Genomic DNA, 21,064 nt, shown 5'->3' with positions numbered 1-21,064 from the left:
CAAAGATGAGTAAACTGAGGTTGTATTTTGGCCATATCTGGAGAAGAAAGGGCTCACTAGAAAAGACTGTAATGCTTGACAAGGTAGAAGGCAAGAGGAAGACCTTATTCCAGATGGATAGGATCAATCAGAGAAACCATAACCGTGAGCCTGCAAGAGCTGAACAACACAGTTGAGGATAGGGTGACCTGGAGTTCTCTCTTCATAGGTCGCCATGGATCAAAGTCAACTGGAAGGCAGTTAATACACACACAATCTTACATTGGTCTACTCAAAAGTAAATCCCAATGCACTGAATGCCACCTACTCCTCTCAGGTGAACGCAATCATTTATAGATGGTGCTGTAAAACAAAATAAAGTTGGGGCACCATTTGCACTTAACTACAGTTTACTTCCCCCTGATCCCACTGATGACACTCCCCCATATATGTTATAATAATCTGCCAGTTGAGAAAACACATGGTACATCTGATGTAATAGGCTGCAGTCCCAGAAACCTTATAGGTTGTTTTTAGGGCATCACAGGATTCCTCCTCCTCCAGGGATGTGTATTTAGGGGTGAATATATCATGAACAGCCAAAAGGGCAAACAAATGGATCCTTGAACAAATCAAGCCAGAATTCTCCCTAGAAGCCAAGATGATGAAACTGAGGCTGTCATATTTTGACCACATCATGAGAAGGCATGACTCACTCAAAAAGTGGAGGATAGGGGGTCTTGGAGATGTCTCATCCACAGAGTCGTCATGAGTCAGGATCAATTCAAGGCCAGTTAACAAACAAAACCCTATAGCCCTGAAATGGGTGTCCCTATTGGCAAATTATTACATTTAGCAGACTCTCACCAGTAGGATAATTCTAACTCACTTCCCCACCCCGTCCCTTAGGTTGAAATGGGTTGTAGAAGTTGCAAAGTTGGAACAATAACTGAAGCCTCATCAATAGTGAAAAAGGTGACATATTATGTAGTGACATATGATAGGTAAACACATAATGATGAACTATTATGGTCTACATTCGAAATGAAAAACTACTGACCATGGGAATCTGCATTCAACAATAAGATCTGGGCCCCTTGGATGGGTGACACTAAATTGCCTTCTCTACTTCTTGGTAGTTATACATGTGAAATGTCTTTGCAGTTAATCATAAAATGACTGAGGCACTGGGACCATACTAACTATCTTAACTGAGAATTTTTTTTCTTTTTTGACCATCAATTCATCAATCAAATTCTGAGAAAATATTTCTACCTCGTCACAGTTTAAAAATGATATTTCATGCTCAAAATATATGTATTTACAAAGTTTTAATTTATTTTAATTTATAGTTTTTAAAAGCTGAAGAAAATGGCAATATAATAGTTTCAAATAGAGTGGAAAACATCTTTGCATACAGGTGGGATATAATTCAGCAACAGCAAAATGTTTCAGATAGTATATTGTACCAGTATTGACATGGATGTATAGTCTGCAATATTAATAATATAAACTATGCCTCTAAAATCACACTGAGCACATTAGAAAAAACAGTCTAAATGTATTCCATGTGTAGATAATGTAGATCTCTTTGACAAATTATATTTAAAGAGAATTCAACTATTAATCAAATATACTTGAAGAACCAAGAAGAGTCAGTTACAGAACAAAGCTTCGCCAAATGAGTGGTACAAAACATAGATGTGTCGTTTCAAAGGATTCACAATAAAATAGGCAAAATTCTGTTCATGTCTGTTGGATGATGGATAACAAAGGCCATTAGCATCCTGGGAGGAAAAGTATACAACATTAGTATAATATAGTAATGGACAGTACTCATTTGTGAGAAAATTCTGGAGGCTGCTTTTCATGCACTCTTGGGTTGTTGTTTTTTAAGGTCCCTTTTTGGGACAAAAGGCAGGATATAAATAAAATGACTAAATTTCAGATATAATGCTAAACCCCTCCCTGTCACTGTAGCACAAATATGAGGACATAACCGGAAGTAACTGCTTGTTTTTCCAATTAGTCGTTATTTTTGTTTATGTCCAAACCAAGGCAAACCATGGTTACCATTAACTATAGTTTATTCCTATTATCAAAGAGTTAAAAGGAACCTACAAGTTTTCTAGTCCAACCCTGTCATGTAGCATCTTCAATGTCAGATACAAATACAGGATCCAAGATATATAGTTGTTTCAGCTTCTGCCTAAATACCTCCTCATAAAAGAGAGCCAGTGTGATGTAGTGGTTTGAGTATTGGACTATGACCCCGGAGACCAGAATTCAAATTCCATCTCAGTGGTGGAAACCTACTGGATGACTCTGTGGAAGTCACACTCTCTCAAGGCAATGGCAAATCTCCTTTGAACAAATCTTTCCAAGAAAACCCTGTGATAGATTCATCTTAGGTTCACCATAAGGTGGAAATGACTTAAAGGCACAATACAGGTAACAACAACAAAGTAAGGGCCACTACCATCTAAGCCTGTATGAGCATAGTTCATACAATTGGGATATTTCTCGTAAGGTTTTGCTAAAACCTATGTCCTGGCAATTACCTCTGATCCTCTAGGGTCCAAAACACACTGCAGGATTAATCCAGTTTGAGACTGCTTTAACTGCCCTGGCTCAATGCTAAGGATTCCTGTGACCTGTAGTTTTGAACTGTAGTTTTGTGAGACATTTAGCCTTCCCTGTCAGAGAGCTCTGGTGCCACAACAAACTACAATTCCTAGGATTCCCTAGCACTGAGCCAGAGCAGTTAAAGCGGTCCCAAACTGTCTTATTTCTGCAGTGTGTTTTGGACTTAAATCAAAGGTGGGAATTGTGTGGTCCTTCAGATGTTGCAGATATTGCTGTGCATATATTGAGGTCCAATAACAGTTTGCAAGGGCTGTTTGGGCTTGCAATAAAGCACCCCAGGGTTGCACTGTGCCCATTCCTGTTGCAAGCTAAAAGGAAACACATCTATTAAACCTTCTGATGTTTGAAGGTCACTATTATGTCTCCCTTTATTAATATCTTTCAGACATTCCACATGGGTCTTAGCATGTAGACCTCTCAACAGCCTATTTCCTCTCCTATGGACATGTTCAAATTTGTTAATTTCTTTCTTAACATAAAGTGCTCAGAACTGGACACATTACTCCAGATGTAGTCTAACAAGTGCACAATTGCTTCTTGTGATCTGTTTATAAGGTTCAAGATTGCATTACCATTTTAGCAAATACATCACATTGCTGACTCAGGTTCATCCTTCCAACTAAGACACCTCAGTCTTTTTTACTACTTCTGATAACAAGCCAGGTTCCTTCATCTTGTATGCTGTTTTCACTTAAATGTAGGATTTTACATTTATCTCTTTTGGTTTTCTTTTTTTCCTCCTGTTCATTAATTCAGTCCAGTTTAACAATGCAATTTTGATTACTGATTCTATTTTGGCTACTCCGCCGAGCATCAACTCAACAATTTTATAATTTCTCTACCATGAATACTTGAACTTGATTAAGTAGCTCCTAGGTGTTCTTTGTTTTCTTACCTATCTTGGAATATCTCCCTCATTGGCTGGTTGAACAATATTCTCTTTTCTGCCTTCTGTCCAACACCTTTTAATGCCACCATCCTCCCCAAGTCTTTCTGACTTACGGCTACCTAAGGTGAGCCTACCACTGGGTTTTCTTGGCAAGATTTGTTCAGAAGGGGTCTGCCTATGCCTTCTTCTGAGGTTGGGAGAGTAGCATCCCTGAATGCATTTTAGAAGAAGTGTTCAAGTGGTAGTCTTTAGAAGGATTTTTTTCCTGCTTATTTTTTATGTAAGGCTTGACTTGGCTATTAGTTTTGAAAAAGTTTGCTGGAACATGTTGAACTGCTTTTTTTTGTGCTGTATGAACCTATCCCTGTTGTCTCCATGTTATTTATGTCTCTGGTACCAAATTTTCTGTTGAAGAATTAATGCCCAGGAACACATCTACTTCATTAATTGAGGTATACACATATACTTATTAACTGAGGTATACACGTATGGCCTTCAATTACAGTATTCCAACTGTAGGTCTCATCCCACCAAATTTCAGTGATATGCATGAGATCATATTAATCTTCTTGCATTATGCCTTCCTATATTAAAGCAACAAAGAGTCTAGGTTTTCAAGTTTAGCCTGTTTGTTTTCCATGCTCCTTGTATCAATGCAAAGATACTAGAAGCCATACATGCTGCATTTCTCTGCTCCACTTGCCCACAGATTACCAAATACTACCCTTATTGCTTTGCTACCACTTTTTCCACACTTTTTTCTATCGGAAGCTCACGATATAATCTAGGGGTGCTACTAATAAGGACTTCCCGATATTATTGGACTGCAACTTCAAGTATTTGTCATCATTGTCTATGCTGGCTATAGCTGCTGGAGTTGTAGTCCAACTATATCTGAAGAGCTGCATGAATCCTGCCCCCCATATAATCCAATGTGCCTCTCAAGAGTTATGAAGAAAAACCTATAGAATTCTATACAACCCAGCTGTTAATTGAGCAAATTTATTGATCTGCTTGTCCAATGAAACTTATTCTCATGAAGTATATATTAGACTGTACCAAAATGAGTCAAGTATTTTATCGAATTTTTAAAAAATCTTGTTATATGTTTATCAATAGTAGCAAGTGCAAAAGTAAGAAACAAAGGCCCATTACAGACGGCCCTTAAAGTGCGCGCTCTGCACGTGCTAGGGTTACAAAGGGGCGTCCCTTCCGGATGCCCCCAACCCTAGCATGCGCGGAACGCGCACAAAATGGCAGCGGCCGTTCCACACGGCCGCCGCCATTATGACGTCACGACTGCACCGCCTCTAGACGGGGTGGCGTGGACGTGACATTGTCACGCTGTGCCAGGGCGAATAGTGCGCCCCTTCCCTAGTCAGAAAAGAAGCTCCAAAACGGAGCTCCTTTTCCATTTGCGTCACTGGGCGCAGCTTTCAGACGGCTGCGCCCAGCGACGCAGAGGAGAAAGGGGCCAAGCGGCCCCTTTCTCCTCCTCCCTGCTGCCGCGGGCTGTCCTTGGGGCTTGAAGCCCCAAGGACACCCCTTTCCAGGCTGCGGGGAAGGGGCCTTTTGCCGCTTCCCTGCAGCCTGGAAAGCGGCAGATCGGGGCCTCAGCGGCTGCCGCTCTAGCCACTGAGGCCTCGATCCGGTGGGGAAAGGGGCGGGTGCAGGCCGCCGCTTTTCGGCAGTCTGTAACCCGCCAAAGCTTAGCAACATTACAGGTGTGCCAGACACCATCATTGCATTTCACCTACTCAGTACTTTTAAAATGGCAACCATGTAACACTTTCCTAACTATGGTGCGGTACAGACCACCATAAAGTGGTGTACTCGCACCAATTCTAGAGATAGGGAGCGCACACCAACCGCATGCTCCCTTACCTTACCCTAGTTTGTGTGGACGGCGCCATCGTTACGCGGTGCCGTCCACATGGGGCGTATGATGTCATACATGTGCTGCATCCAAATGGCGTGGCAAATGAGTGATATCTCCGCTCTGCTGGAGGGCGCTTATCATGCTTTTCCAGTGGCGCAGAAAGGAACTCCGAAACGGGGCTCCTTTTTGAGAATGGATTGTTCCCACGGCAACCACATGGTCACAGGAACGATCCTGACGAGAAAGGGGCTGACCCTTTCTCCTCATGGTTCTCAGGGTGTCCCCATGGACACCCCATTTGCCACCTGCCTTGTGGCCTAGAAAAACGGCAGATTGGGGCCGCAGGGCTGCCAGTGAGGCTGCCCTGGCCCCAATCCAGCAAGAAAAGGGCGGACTGTACAGTTCCTATATTTACTATTAAAGTTTATTTCCTAACATGTGTCCATAGGTACCTCCAAACTTCACATTTTTAAAATTATTTTTGTAATTTTTAAAACTTTTGTGGATTTATCTGCAATTTTTGTTAGCACACTCAGCATACCCTGCACTGGATTTAGGGTCTCCATATTTTCATATTCCATATCTGGAGCCAGCATGTTCTTGAGAGATCACAATGACCTTTAGGAACATTAGGTCAGGTTCCCAGGAGAAAAAGACTAAGACCCAAGGCATGTGGACTATTCAGAAAATAATACAATCAAATTGCTCCTTCCTTCCCCCAAGTCATCTCCATTTCCTCTTGCACCTTGAGACAAAGGATCTCCTTGTCACCCAAAGCAGTAAACCAACCTCTCTGCCTCCCCCTCTTGTTTTCTCAGCCACCTCATCTTGTCCAGTCACCCGAGTTGTTCTGATTCAATCTCTGTTTTTGTAACTCTGAAGTTAAAGCCATCAACCAGGCCAGAATCCCATTGTCAATTCCTGGGAAGGCCATCAGGTCTTTGTTACACTGCTAGAGATCATCAAGCTCCTCTCATTGGCTAGTTATCAAGTATAAATATTGGTCTCCAAACCTAGCCTTTTCACACACACAGCTGGCACACATCTCTGCACACTCAGTATGCATACAGTTGTCCCAGGCTGTGCTCTGTATATGTACTGTGTTGCCCTCAGACCTTTGTCTGAGCCACGCCCGCTTTCTGTGGTCTACTCTTTGGACAGGTAAATATCACCCTCCTTTAAAAAAAAACCCTCAAAGTCTACTGTCCTGTTTCCATTTTGGTTAGCTCTGAATGCTGTGTCTGAATTGCTATCATATGTGTATGAGATTGCACTCTGCATTTTTCTAATAAAACCTCCTTAATTCACCCAAACCTGGAGTTCTCCTCAGTTATTACTGGTATACACATGTGCAAATGGTCCTAAAGTTTACAAAGGTCCTATATAGACAGGCCAAAATAAAGCTGCTTCAGGTCATTTTGGAGGTATGGTGTTTCAATGATGCATGCGTCCTAAGAGTCTGGAAGCTGCACCAAAGCTGCACTCCAGCCCTTAAGACTGGAGCGTGGCTTTGGTGTGGCTTCTGGACTCTTAGGACACATGTATCATTTAAATAGCATACTTGCAAAGTGACTCGAAGCAGCTTTATTTTGGCCTATCTGTATCAGGCCAAAGCTAATTTCCCCATCATCTGAAGAAATTGTGATAGTTGGTGGGGAAGCTCCCAATTCCCCCCACCATCACCACGCATGCACGCACACACACACACACACTTTTTTCTTTAGGTGAAACTGGTTTTCATAGTTAAAAATTTATAATAATATATTTTAGTTTTTGGGAGGTTTGAAAGTCCAATAATGATATTACTTTGTCTGCTGTGATCCCCCACTGTGCATTTTTAAAGGAGGTTATGAAAGAGTTTAAAGGCTGACCTAGTTGTATATAAACGGTCCTATCTCAGCTCATTCTATTTAAATATCACTTTAGAAAGTGGTAATTCTTTTTATACTTCGATAATGCTCAATGTATTTTGCACAGTCAGATATGTTATTGAAGTGATCCAATTTTTATTAATTTGATTTATGTACAGTATTACTTTAAAGCTTTGATTCACACAGGCGGTTTACAGACCGCCAAATAGTACGTATACAATACGTACTAGGGTTAGGAAGAGGCGGTGCTTCCGCACCCCCCTAACCCTAGTACGTATTGAATACGTACAAGATGGCGGCGCCCTGTACACACGGGCACCGCCATCTTTACGTACTGGACGCACAGCGTCCAGACGTGTCGCGCCGCTTGTGACGTAGCGAGCGCGCCCCTGGCGCCTCGCTACGTCGCAAACGCGACGGTAAAAGAAGCTCCATTTTGGAGCTTCTTTTTTCGGTCCGCGCGGGAGTCGGGCCGTCTGAAGGCTCCGGCTCCCCCGCGGACCTACTGGCGGCGGCGGCAGAGCGCCGCAAAGCGGCGGTCTGTACCCCGCCACAATTGTTGCCATCATAATTCTATCACATGAAGTCATTAATTTCAGAAACATATTGATTTTTAATGAGCCCTGCCATCAATTAATAAGCCAAGATCAGTGTGCTAGCTTTTAAGTTTCATATAGATCTGGTGAGGCCTCATTTTGGCCAAAAGAACACTCTAAAAAGATCTTGCCAAGCTGCTCCTAATTATGGGGTTATGGTAACAAATCTGCATCTCTTTCAGCTGCATACTGTAATTACCTGTGATTATTTGGGATGCTGTGACTTCCTATTTACAAGTTTCTTCCTGCATTTCACAATATAAATGGCTGCACATATTCCATTAAACAAAGTAAAAGCAGTCTGTGGGATGAGTGTTGACTAAGAACATTTCTGTCATGGAAAATGATACTGTAAATATTTCTCCCCAAGACATTTTGCTGGGTAGCAAAGGGTTTTCCCTTCAGAGAGAACTATGGATAATAGCTCTCCAATAGCCACACTGATTAATATTACTACTGCCTTTCCTATGCATTACTGTGTCTCTCATCTGTATCGTGTCTTTTTTTAAATAAAGGAAGTTTTCCTCTGTTGTTTTCCTCTGAAAGATCATCATATATCTGGAAAATGTTACATCAGAATTCACAATAATAATTCATTCAGTCAATTTAATGTGGCCCTTGGGCTCAAACAATGAAGGATGCAACATACTGTCTAACATGCTTTGAATACAGGATATCCAGTGTAATTCCACTCTTGAAGTGTTACTTCAAACTGAAAAGGTGAGCATGAGCTGAAACATTATCAAGGACATGATCTAGCCAAAATTAAGTATTTGTTTATGTTCCACTGTTCCCAATGGGGATGGCTAAAGACAAATTTAACTCTCCCATTAAACTTGGCTGAATTTAAAAATGCTTAGCTATAGCTAGATAAGGTCCCAACAGCATGTGATTACACAGGTTTTTGTTATTTTCAGAAATCTGATAGCAGTTTGGATTACATGCCTGTAACACTGCTCTAGTGAGATACTTACGTATGCCCAGACTTTAAAGACAGTAGATATTATATTTATTTTCTTTGTTTCAGGATCCTTTTGAACACTAAGATTCATTAAAAAAACAATGTTAATGAAGACATCTAGACTAGTCAAAACACAAATTTTAAAATTTAACACAGAATCATAGTTAGAAAGGATAACAAGAGTAATCTATTCCAACTCCCTGCCATGCAAGAATACACAGCTAAAGCATTCCAGAAAGATGGCTGTCTAATTACTATTTAGATTTCCAAAGAAGGAGAGTCCACCATCCTCCAAGGCAGTCTGTCCCACTATCAAACATCTCTCACAGTGAAGTTTTTTTTCTAAAATGTAGGTGGAATCTCTTTTTTTGTACTCTGAATTCATTGGTTCATGTCCTAGTCTCTGTACTATAGTACAAGGAAAAAAGCTAGCTCCATCTTCTACAATTGTTTAAAATCATGTCACCTCTGAATCTCTCCAAACTAAACATACCCAGCTCCCTAAACTGCTCCTCAAAGAGATGACAGAATGAGGTCTCTAGAAACAAAGAGGAATGGTTGGATAACAGATATAAATATACTACTGTACACCACAATGAAAAAATGAATAAAAGCTTCCAAAGGATAGCTTGAAGTGATTAGCAAGACAGGAAAAACAGAAAGACAAATTGTGCAGCAGCCAAGAATGAACACTGTCCTGCTATAGCTGTTATTTTTTGTAAACTGCCTTGCATACTCATTTGGGTGGGTGGGTGGATGGGTGGGTGGGGAAAACAAATAAACTAATTAAACTAATGTCCACAGAGATTCACCTTACATCAACTCTGACGTCTTTCTGGCTGGCACTATGAAAAGCTAATTTTGACAGGTATTTAGTAATAATAATAATAATAATAATAATAATAATAATAATAATAATAATATTTATTTATTTATTTGTATCCCGCCCCTCTGAGAACAATTGGGGTGGCTAACAAAGTTAAAAATACAGCACATATAAAATCCCTGGTGCCCTCCCCTCCTTAAAAAAGTATTCAATCCAATGCAGAATTAAAAACAAACAAACAAAAAACATACATATTTAGATGCTGAATTATCACATAACTACTTTTTTATGTTTTATAGTTTTACTATCATTCACTTTAAAATCATTAGCCACTTCAAGCTTTCAACTTGAAGAGTCAGGTAAACAATTGTAAAATAAATAAGAAGATCAGGTTCATGTAAGGAAGAGGTTTACCTCACTAGATCTTTATATAAAGCCTTTGTTGTTTTTAAGTATGGACCAATAACATCTTCGTATTGACAGAGAACTCCTCCAATGCAAAGATGTTTAAAAAGACAGAACAGAAACTCCTCACGGTCTGAATGGCTAAACAAGTCATAGTGGTCTGAATCTTCAAGAAGTAGAACCTTTTATAAAACAACGAGGAAAGACAACATTGTGATATGGAAATTGTTTTTAACAGTATAAAATCTAGGTTAAATAAAAACATTAATTTCTATTTTTTAGTATTTTCTGTTTAAACACATGCACATAGGAATAGATTTAGTAAAAATGGGTATAAACTATAAGTCTGAAACTAAATGCTACCTTAAACATTTTCAAACAACAGTGACAAAATCTGAGATAGTTTAAATATCACTTTGGAATTTACTATTGTTTTATGCACAGAAGACTCTCATGAGAGTAAGACCTGTCAACAAATTTTAGTCATGATGTGCAGAGAACCAGATATTGAAGCCAATAAGTCATCAACATTATGCCCTATGTATGAGCATTCTGTGGAGGTATCAGGCCACTCACAGTTGGAACAGTACTATACTAGGCAGACCTTGGTCTTATTCAACAACAAAACCATTTAAGTATTGTACTATAAGCATAGAAGGGAGGGGATTGATTTGTAAATATCGTTTTCTCCCCTTTCTGCTTCCTTGGATTCTGTTTGTTCAGAAATGAAAAGTCTATGCCTTTATTGAAAGTTTCTAAACACTTGGCTTCGTCCAATGTTGTATAATGATCCACAATATTTTGCTACAATCTGAAATGAGAACACTGCTTCAGCCAGGTGACTTTAAGAAAGAAAATGTAGAATGTAGAATCAGTACATTGTGATTTATCTTATCTTCAATAACATAAAAAGGGAGCATTAACAGAGTACATCCTAATTCTGTACATATGAAAGGATGTTTTCCTCCAGTGTGAGTTTCTGCCCCCCACAACTCATATATTCTTATTATTTTAGTATGTAACTTGCGAACAATTCACTTTACAATAAAAGTTATTTTTTGAGAGAATTGCTTTCAGACTTGTGTGTTTTTCTGCTGTGCCAATCTTCTTCAATCTGGTGCCTTCCACATGTTCTGGATTACTTCTCCAATCCACTGGTGTCACCAGGCTTGATGACGCCTAGTATGGGATGGGGACTACGACTGGGTGCAGTAGCCTGCCCTGCCCATACTCCATATCCACTGCTTGACCCTCATGGCTCCATTGCCAGCCCAGCTCCACTCCCCAGGGAGAGAGCCAAACCAGTGATGAAGCCATGAGGGGTATGCTCACCCCTTTGCTGCCCTTTGCCGCCATCTTTGCTTTCTCCCCTTGGCTCCCTCCGACCCAGTGGCACAAGGGGCACACTTGCCCTTGGCTGCTGCTTTGACTCCCTCCCTAGGAAGGGAGCTGGGCAACGATAAACCACAAGATGCGCGCTCACCCCTCCGCAGCTCTAGCTGTCACCTTGGATCCCTCCCTGGAGAAGGAGCTGGGTGGCAGCAAAGCCATGAGGGGCACGCTCAGCCCTCCACTGCAGCGTGAGGTGGACCTCACCAGAGTGTCAGCCCTCTTGTGAGGTATCACCTTGTGCAGTCAGCATGCCCTGCACCCACCCAGTAATGCCACTGCTCCAATCTCACTCCAACCAATTTGTTCAGTGTAAATGATGGGAGTTGTCATCCCATACATTTGTTATTCATTAGGTTCAGGAAGGCTGTACTGTACTAATATGCTAACAATGAATTAGCAAAAGCAAAATGTAAACACCTCTCTCAACTGCATTAAGTGTCAATTTTTGACAAAAAGGTAGAATAATTTTTAAAAAACTTATAAAAGTAATCCTTCTGGAAGGAAATTACTGACCTATCTGGAAAGAAATGTGTATGTGTATAAACCGGGGCATGGGGGAGGGGGAAATGGAGGGAATTAATGTTATTTGCAGAATGACCTTCCTGCTGATGACTTACAGCTGAACCCTATTTTGATTCATTTCCTTTTTCTCAGCAGTTGCAGATTCCTATTTGTACTTTGAGAAGAAACCATGAAACAAAAGGATGATAGAAATTACCAGGAAGGTCCTATGTATAGGCATTAACAAGATTTTTTTTTCAAAACTACACTCCATACTAACCTTTCTTAATTCATCTGCAATAAGAATTTCATCATGATATTCATCATAACACTTTACAATATTTCCATTTTGTCGAATAACTCCTTCACAGTATAATCGATCAAAAAATGACATAGAAACCTGTGTACACAGAAGAGCCTCGACCTCAACTTTTCTCACATTAATATCTGAAAGATAGGAGTATAAATAAAATTGAAGGAATGATTTAGGGAGCTGGGTATGTTTAGCCTGGAGAAGAAAAGGTTAAGACATGATATGATAGTCCTGTTTAAATATTTGAAGGGATGTCATATTGAGGAGGGAGCAAGCTTGTTTTCTGCTGCTCCAGAGAACAGGACCCAGAACAGTGGATGAAAGCTACAGGAAAAGAGATTCCACTTCCTGACAGTAAGGGCTTTTTGACAGTGGAACACGCTCCCTCGGAGATTGGTGGAGTCTCCTTCTTTGGAGGTCTTTAAGCAGAGGCTGGATGTCCATCTGTCGGGGATATTGAGAGTTCCTGCATGGCAGAGGGTTGAACTGGATGGCCCTTGTGGTCTCTTCCAACTCTACAATTCTATGATTCTATGAAGGAGCATCTACAATGAATTTCTCTTATAGACTTGCAATGGTGTCTCTTCATAGTTGAACAAAGTGGTCAGTTACTGAAGATTGGCAGCATTGTAAGTTTGAAGCATTTTTAGCCAGCCTAGAACTTACGAATACATGTAAGGCCACAGTTTGGAAATGGGAAGCCAAAGATTAAATTCCAGATTATCATGTATGTCAGTGCAATGCTAAGCATTCCTAAAAATATGAAGGTTGCAACCAAAAACAACTTGTTGGCCTTAACTTTTTCTTTTTCCTAATGTTATCTTGGATATCATTTTGAGTGAAAGACAGGATATGTGTACAATCAATCAATAAAATGAAGTCATTGCAACATAAAATAAAAGGAATAGTTCAGGTGTAACGAAGAGCAGAATGTCATGATTCTAGGACACATGATGATAAGAGAAAATTCAACATGGTGATAGGGTAGGTGAAACTCATCATTGCTGGGTGAGAGAAGGGACGAGATATGTAGGTTGTATTCTCAGTGGCATTCTTAAGTTCTTTGTAAGTGGCTCCACTCTCAGGGTGTTGCCTCAGTCCACTTACTCTCACACAGCCATAACCTCCTTAGTGGAGGGCATTACAGAAATGCAAGAAAGGAAGAAACAATATAAGCACTGGGCACAATCCACAACATCTGTGAGTGCAGCATTTAAATGAACTGGAAATGTGAAGAACTTCAACTACATATGTTTGCTTAATGGACAACTAAAATAAAAAATGTTTTCTTTTTCCAATGAAGAAACTATATAAAATGGAAAGTCTGAATAGTTCTGGCAACATATCCCCTGGGCTGAAAGTGCTGCTTCTTAATGCTAGGTCAGTAAATTGGGGGGGGGGGGGGGGGCAGGGAGCATGTTGTTTTGGCTTGTATTACAGAGACCTAGCAAGATGAAGTGGGAAGTTAATCTCTCCCAGTGTTCTCCACCTAGGCCTTCTGTAGGGGAGTAGGTAACTGTATCTCCATCTACCCTGGCATGTGGGTAGATGGAGATAGTTGTCTATCATGATTCCATCTCCCTCATCAAGTTCCATGTTCTGTAGTCTGCTGGGTTAAAGCATGTATATGAAGGTGGGTGGCTGGAATAGAGTAGGGATTCTGTTGCCGTACTGTCCACTTTTCTGCACAAAAACATCCCTGATCTGGCAGAACTAGCCTTGGCAGTGGTGTTTGGGAGTCCCTTTGGCTTACTAGTGCTGGGGGAAATCAACATTCATGTGAGGCCACTCTGTCAGGACCAGCTCAACCCAATTGGAATTTGGCCATACCCTGCTGCTGGCCATATTTTAGATTTAGTTTTCTGTGCTGTGGAGTGATGGTGATCTGCAGTGTGGAGGTTCTTTTTACAATTCCATTCTTATGGACAGACTTCTTGTCTGCAGATGCTGAAATCCGCAGATGGCAAGCCCGTGGATGACAAGGTTCCACTATACAGTGTTAAAGCTACAGGCTTTTAAAGAAATAAGGACCCTTTATCTGAATCGCTGTTAGGAAACTGAGATTCAATAATATTTTTTAAACCCTAAGATGCATTCCCACCATCAGTTGCAATTGGCCTAATGACCAAGTGCCTAATGGATGTATTAGCTAATCAATTTCCAAACAGCCTTCAAAGCAGGTCTATATATAGCACAAGACAGTAATATAGCATAACCTGGTAATTAGTAAAGCATGGATAACAATGACCAAGCTAGTTATCTAGAAGGGGGTCATAGCTGGTAAAACAAAGCACTCCACCTGGGCTGCTTGTGACCAAGTAGCTTCAATAAATACACCCAAACAGAGAAACTGGTCCTACAACCCCATGCAGACGCATGCAGACGCAGTCTGACATCTACTTATCATTCAGTTACAAGCCCTTTGTTGTGTTGTGAGTTCCTTGGGTTTGCCCTTCTAGTTTCCAATACTACAGAACAGAAACCATAGGGGAAAAACACAGAAGTACAGGTGTTAGTCTTGAAAGGAGTGCCACTACAATCTGGTTTAATTCAAATTATAGGCAATGTTATTTACATAGAGTATCAAATTAACTGCACCAATCAATAAGATATATAGAAGTGTCAAACACAAATGAAGGTTCCTGAAATAAAAATAAAATATATTAATGTCTCTAATTAGTTTGTTAAAAGTAATCTGTTCTGCTGTGCAGTTATTGTGTCACTCACTGAGAATATGTGAATTGATCCATTGTTACAGATTGGAAGCAGCAGTAAAAGAAAAAAAGGATCAGAATGAAAAAAGACTGAAATCAGACTATACTTTTATCCCATATATTCTCTATTTACCTAATGTAGTCCACTGTCCAGAAGACGAAAGCAACTTCAAATTGCGGTTAACTTCTGGATGATTTAAAAAGTCCTAAATGTAAAGAGACCATAGCAATTCATTAGTCAAAAATACTCTGCAGTTATAAATAAGATTTGATAGACACATTAAGTAAGGTGGAAAAGGTTGCTTTTTACCGGTGAGCTACACCCCTTGACAAAGGATAGTTTGGATACTTATACATGGTAGTTTTGAAAACATGTATACATTCTTTTTTTTCCATTCAGGAAGAAATCATAAAAGAAATCATAAAAGAAGATGATACTTAAACAAAAAAGAGTAAAACTTTTATTATTTTTGAAATAAAAAAAAATATGAGCCAGTAATTCTTCCAGCTTATAACAGGCTTTCTAGGGCCCAGAACATACCTTCTATGTTGTCTGGGATGGCGGCGGTGTTTTTTCCTGCACAAGGAAGCCACAGCCACCAAACCATACAGCTTCCCTGTGGTGGAAAAGAGGGTTCTTTTAAAGCCTCAGGGGAGGCATAACAAGTGCGCCACTGGCACAGTGGTTACATAAGTGCTGTGTGGCAACATGCAGATGCCACGCGGTGCTTACGTAACAATGGCAGCACCCATGTATACAGGTGCCGCCAATGTTATGGCACTGCGCCGTACCAGGGTTAGGGACTGTGCGGTTGCTGCGCGGTCGCTTAACCCTAGTACAGAGCCAGCACAGCACATTAGCACCATCTGTACCGTGCCAAAATAACCCTATCATTCTAAAGGTGAAAAGAGTGAAAGTTCTGCAGTCCCCATGGAAGTAATTCCATAAATGAAGTATTACTACTAAAACAGCCTTTACTTATTTTATTTAATAGATCAGTGAAACCTGGAGTAGGACATCACTACTTCATCTCAAGATGAGAGGACGGAATGGGAATGGTTCATTTTTGTACCTAGCCACCTTTTGTTCTGCAATGGCAAACAATAATTTCCCAAATAACCTAAATTTACTGATCAGCTTTAGCTATTATGACAAACAAAAATTTGCATCATGCCCTTAAAATGTCATCTTCTCAATTTAAGTCCTGTTCTGTTCCACTTTCTAGAGATGCAATTTATGCATAAGAGCAACAGAAATCTGGAGCCCTCTCTTGTTTCCTGAGACCCAACAAGATGGCAAACAAACCTTTTGCTGAATATTTACAGAGTATGGCCCGATGATTCTTGATGCTGAGAAATTTGGGGAGGATACAGACCGCCCCTTTGGGGTGGCCTGCAACTGGCCCTTTCCCTGACGGATCGGGGCCTCAGCTGCCACAGCGGCAGCCCCACAAGTCCCGATCTGCCGCTTTTCTAGGCCGTGGGGAAGTGGCAAAATGCCGCTTCCTCACAGCCTGGAAAGGGGTGTCCTTGGGGCTTCATGCCCCAAGGACACCCCGACAACAGCGGGAAAAGGGAGAAAGGGGCCGCTCAGCCTCTTTGTTTTTGTATTGCTGGCGCAGCCGTTTAAAGGCCACGCCAGCAATACACGCGGCCAAAGGTGCTCCAAAACGAAGCTCCTTCTGGCGCCGCTGAAAGGGCACCACAAGCGCCCTACAGCAGTGCCATGACGTAATGGCCATACCGCACTGTGACGTCAAAATGGCAGCGCCCATGTGAACAGGGCGCCGCCATTTTGTACGTACTCCGTACATACTAGGGTTGTAGGGTTGTAGAGACGCCCCCAGGCAACCCTAGTATGTACAGAGTACATACGAAATGGCCCGTCTGTACAGGGCCTATGAGTTCACATTTCAATCCAACTGGAATGATATAATGAACCATTATATCAGCTACATTTAGGTCACTTTTTGTATTCTGTGTCTAAACTGGGATGGTGGTCATTGGTAATAATAACAGTAGTGATACGTAGATTTACCATGTTTAGAAACCTGTTCTGAAAACATTAACATAGACCCAGATTAGATATGAGTAGTCTAGTTCTCTGTCTTGTCCACACAGCAGGTCTATTTTTTAGGTATTCCAAAAACTGAATCACAATTTTCATTGGCTCCAGCCAGTACAATCAATGCTGAGGAATGATGGGCGCTGCAGTCTTAAAATATGTGAAAAGCCACACATTCCCCATCCCTGTTCTAAAAATTCATGCTGCGTTATTTATAGTTGTATTGTATTATATTTTAACTGTTTGCCTACTTTACCTGCCTCAAGTATCCCGAGGAGATTGACATATAAATGCATCAAATACATGCACCTAGATTGCAATTAATAGTGCTTGGCAGCATGTTTACTTATCACCTGACCAAATGGTCTTTTTCAAAGACACTAACGGTCAAGTAAGTGTGCCTAAAGATGCAATCCTATAATGATCTAATTTTGAATAAATCACATTGAAAACTATGGGACTTCCTTCAGAATAGACATGTGCATGATAACAGTGCAAATTAATGGGCTTACTGTGAAGTATGAAAATATATCTTTGCTACTGAATTTGAATTTCTATATAAATCATGTATTGTTAAGAGACATTTTAAATACAAGTCAAACTGTGATAAACAGCATTTTCCTATGGAAACTAGGTACTGTAGTATGTATAATAAAACATTTTTTGACAATATTCTAGTCTGCCTCTTAGCCTTTTGGTTTTATTTAAGGTTTTATCCATCTCTTTGGTGGGTTACAGACCACCGAAAAGCGGCGGCCTGCACCCGCCCCTTTCCCAGGCGGATCGGGGCTTCAGTGGCTAGAGCGGCAGCCGCTGAGGCCCCGATCCGCCGCTTTCCAGGCTGCGGGGAAGTGGCAAAAAGCTCCTTCCCTGCAGCCTGGAAAGGGGTGTCCTTGGGGCTTCAAGCCCCAAGGACACCCCGCAGCGGCGGGGAGGAGGAGAAAGGGGCCGCTTGGCCCCTTTCTTCTGTGCGTCGCTGGGCGCAGCCATCTGAAGGCTGCGCCCAGCGACGCAAATGGAAAAGGAGCTCCGTTTCGGAGCTCCTTTTCTGGCCGGGGAAGGGGCGCACTATTCGCCCTGGCGCGGCATGACGACGTCACGTCTGCACCGTCCTGTATGGAGGCGGCGCAGTCATGACATCGTAATGGCAGCGGCCGTGTGGAACGGCCGCCGCCATTTTGTGCACGTACTTTAAGGCCCGTCTGTAACAGGCCTAAGTTTTATTAATTTTCACCCTGCTTAGAATTGTTTAAATAAACCCTGAAATATGGGCTAAAATATCGTAGTTAATAAAATTCATAACTACCATAATAAAATCATCTCGCTGATAGCCTTTGAAATTCTGGTCAAAGCTGAATGCCTGTATTGTGATTCTGCCATCCATAGACCTATAAGATGTAAAATAAAGAGAAAAGAAATCAGTGTCTACATATACCGCATGATAAGGTAAAAAAATGGAGTGAAATCCTTGAAGCTGCCAGTAGGAAAGAGGTAGGGGTTTGTGTGTGCCTTCAAGCTGCCTGTCAGCTTATGGTGACCCCATGAATTTCATACAGTTTTCTTAGCCAAGGAATACTCAGAGGTGGTTTTGCCAGTTCCTTCCTCTGAAATGTTGCCTACAACACGTGGCATTTGTTTGTGGCCTCCCATCCATGTATTAATTCAGAGATCACATACAAAAGGGGAAAAAAAACATGCAGTAAACTAGCACTGCAAGCTAGAGATGGTCAAGAAGCCTTCTCCATAATGCAATAATTAAAGGCTCCATTCTGGTGCCACAACAAACTACAATTCCCAGAGTTCTGTAGCACTGAGCCATGGCAGTTAAAGTGGTGTCAATCCAGAGTATTTTTGCAATGCAGATGCAGCCCTAGTCATCTTCTGATTGCTCAACTACATTTTTAATGAGCCACTTTCGCTGACACAGGACTGTGCTAGGGTGAAGAGTGAAACCCCAAAGGCATCTTCTCTGAAGATGCCAGCCACAGATGCTGGCGAAACTTCAGGAATAAATTATTCTAGAACATGGCCACATAGCCCGAAAAACCCACAAAAAACTATAGACACTATCAGTATTTATTTGTGAGCCGCCTTGGGTCTCTTTTCTGGGAGAAAGGCAGCATCAAAATTAAGTAAGTAAATACATACAAATACCCTCTCCCAACATTTCTGAGGTTTATATGAGCATGCTTAACTCCCGCTCCCCCAAAATCAGCTCCATCCCTCTCAAACCCAATAATAGGAGCCGCCATAAGTCGGATCACCAATAAGTAGGCAGCCACACTCTCTCAACCTCAGGGGAAGGCAATGGCAAACCTCCCCTGAACAAATTGTGCCAAGAAAACCCCATGAATAGGTTCGCCTTAGGGTCGCCATAAGTCAGAAACCTGGCCATGGAAATCCACTGGGAGGCAACTTTGGGCAAGTCACACTCTCTCAGCCTCAGAGGACAACAACAACAACAATAATAATAATACTGTAATATAATTTATTTATATTCCACCTTTTCCCGAGAGAATCAAGGCGGATTAGAACACCAATATAACTGGCCATGGAAAAACATTGGCCATGGAAAAACTCCTTCTGAAGAAATCTTGCCAAGAAAACCCCAGGTTAGGTTTGCCTTAGGGTCTCAATAAGTCAAAAAAAATTCCTTGGAGGTACACAAGAACAATATTTAGGGGAAGGAGGGAATAATTGGGATTATTGTTCTATTGTATGGATTTTTATTGTAAACCGCCTCAATCCTGATGGGATGAAAATAAAGTTTTATTATATATATATATATACACACACACACACACACACACACACACACACAGGCACACTGGTCCTAGTCAGAGTAGGTGGGATATAAATAAAAGTTCATTATTATTGTTATTATTATTATCACTTACACACATATACATATATAGAGATATATAATACTTTTATTATTATTATTATTTGTACCCTTTATCTGCTATTTTATGACTGGGGTGGTGGGGGGGGAAGGGATTTCTTTTTAAAATGAGACTCTTATTTGATATTTCATGTTTATTCTATTTTACACTGTAACCCGCCTTGATTCCCTTGGTAAAGGTGGGATATAAATAACAATAACAATAACAACAACAACAACAATTGTAAACAAAGGATTCCCACATGCAGCCAGTTGCAAATGACCCCATCCATTCCCCCAAAGATATAAGTAAAAGGAAAGTGGGCAAGGGTTGCAGATGGGGAAATGGGGCTGGAGGGGAAGGGTTCCTCTCTCTTGTAATTCACCATTTGAGTAGGAGGTCCCTGGTCTCCCTGCTCTCCAAGGCCTGGAAGCCCTTTTGAGGGAGATGGTGGAAAGTGTAGGGCTCCTTCCCTTGGTCCCCGCAGGCAGACATTGCCTCTGCTGCAGAAGAGATGAGCCGTTGCCATGGCAACGCTGGGCCGCGGCCATTTTAACAGGGCGGTGTCACCCATTTTGTCCTCCCCACAGAAACAAGCGCCTTTCTCAATACAGTTCCCCTCCTTTTCTTTAAGCCCAAAGATAGGGAAACATTGGGAATATTTGCCCATAGGGAAGCATAGGAGAATGCTTAGCCCATAGGGATTCATCGCAGAAGACTTGCCCATAGGGAAACATTGGGAATTACTTGTCAGTAGGGAAACATAGGAAACATCTCCAATGTTTCCCTATGGACAAATATTCCCCTATGTTTCCCTATGGGCAAGTATCCCCAATGATTCTCTATATGGGCAAGTATGAAACCACTATGGGCAAGTACTGTCATTTGTTTTAGTATAAATGGGAGCTGGGTATCTTTAGCCTCGAGAATAGATGGTTAAGAGGTGATATGATAACCCTGTTTAAATATTCCCTTGCCTTCCTCCCTGAAAAGGATTGGGGACATTATTTAATATTGAAATAGCTGGTGCTGCCAACTTCTCTCTTTCAGTGAGTCTTAAAGGTGTTGATCTCTCTAGATACTGATTCTACAGACTAACATGACCATATCTTTCAATCATTTAATATGTTTGATTTCACCTAAAG

The 21,064-nt window shown here is 41.3% G+C and overlaps 1 protein-coding gene across 1 annotated transcript; it reads right to left on the bottom strand.

Annotated features, from left to right (window-relative positions):
* Positions 1 to 1,293: 1,293 nt before the first annotated feature.
* CFAP300 (cilia and flagella associated protein 300) lies at positions 1,294 to 20,460 on the bottom strand. Its single transcript, XM_042460714.1, has 7 exons — positions 20,305 to 20,460; positions 18,344 to 18,425; positions 15,106 to 15,178; positions 12,226 to 12,392; positions 10,062 to 10,234; positions 8,835 to 8,901; positions 1,294 to 1,766 (listed from the first exon to the last, which is right to left on the bottom strand). Exons 1-7 carry the CDS (start codon positions 20,412 to 20,414, stop codon positions 1,635 to 1,637), a joined length of 804 nt encoding a protein of 267 aa, XP_042316648.1. The 5' UTR covers positions 20,415 to 20,460; the 3' UTR covers positions 1,294 to 1,634.
* Between the last annotated feature and the right edge of the window lie 604 nt (positions 20,461 to 21,064).

This window comes from Sceloporus undulatus, chromosome 3 (genome assembly GCF_019175285.1).
Source record: "Sceloporus undulatus isolate JIND9_A2432 ecotype Alabama chromosome 3, SceUnd_v1.1, whole genome shotgun sequence".
Taxonomy (NCBI): Eukaryota; Metazoa; Chordata; class Lepidosauria; order Squamata; family Phrynosomatidae; genus Sceloporus; species Sceloporus undulatus.
The sequence above is the reverse complement of the archived record's forward strand: the minus strand, read 5'-3'. Positions and strand labels throughout refer to the sequence as shown.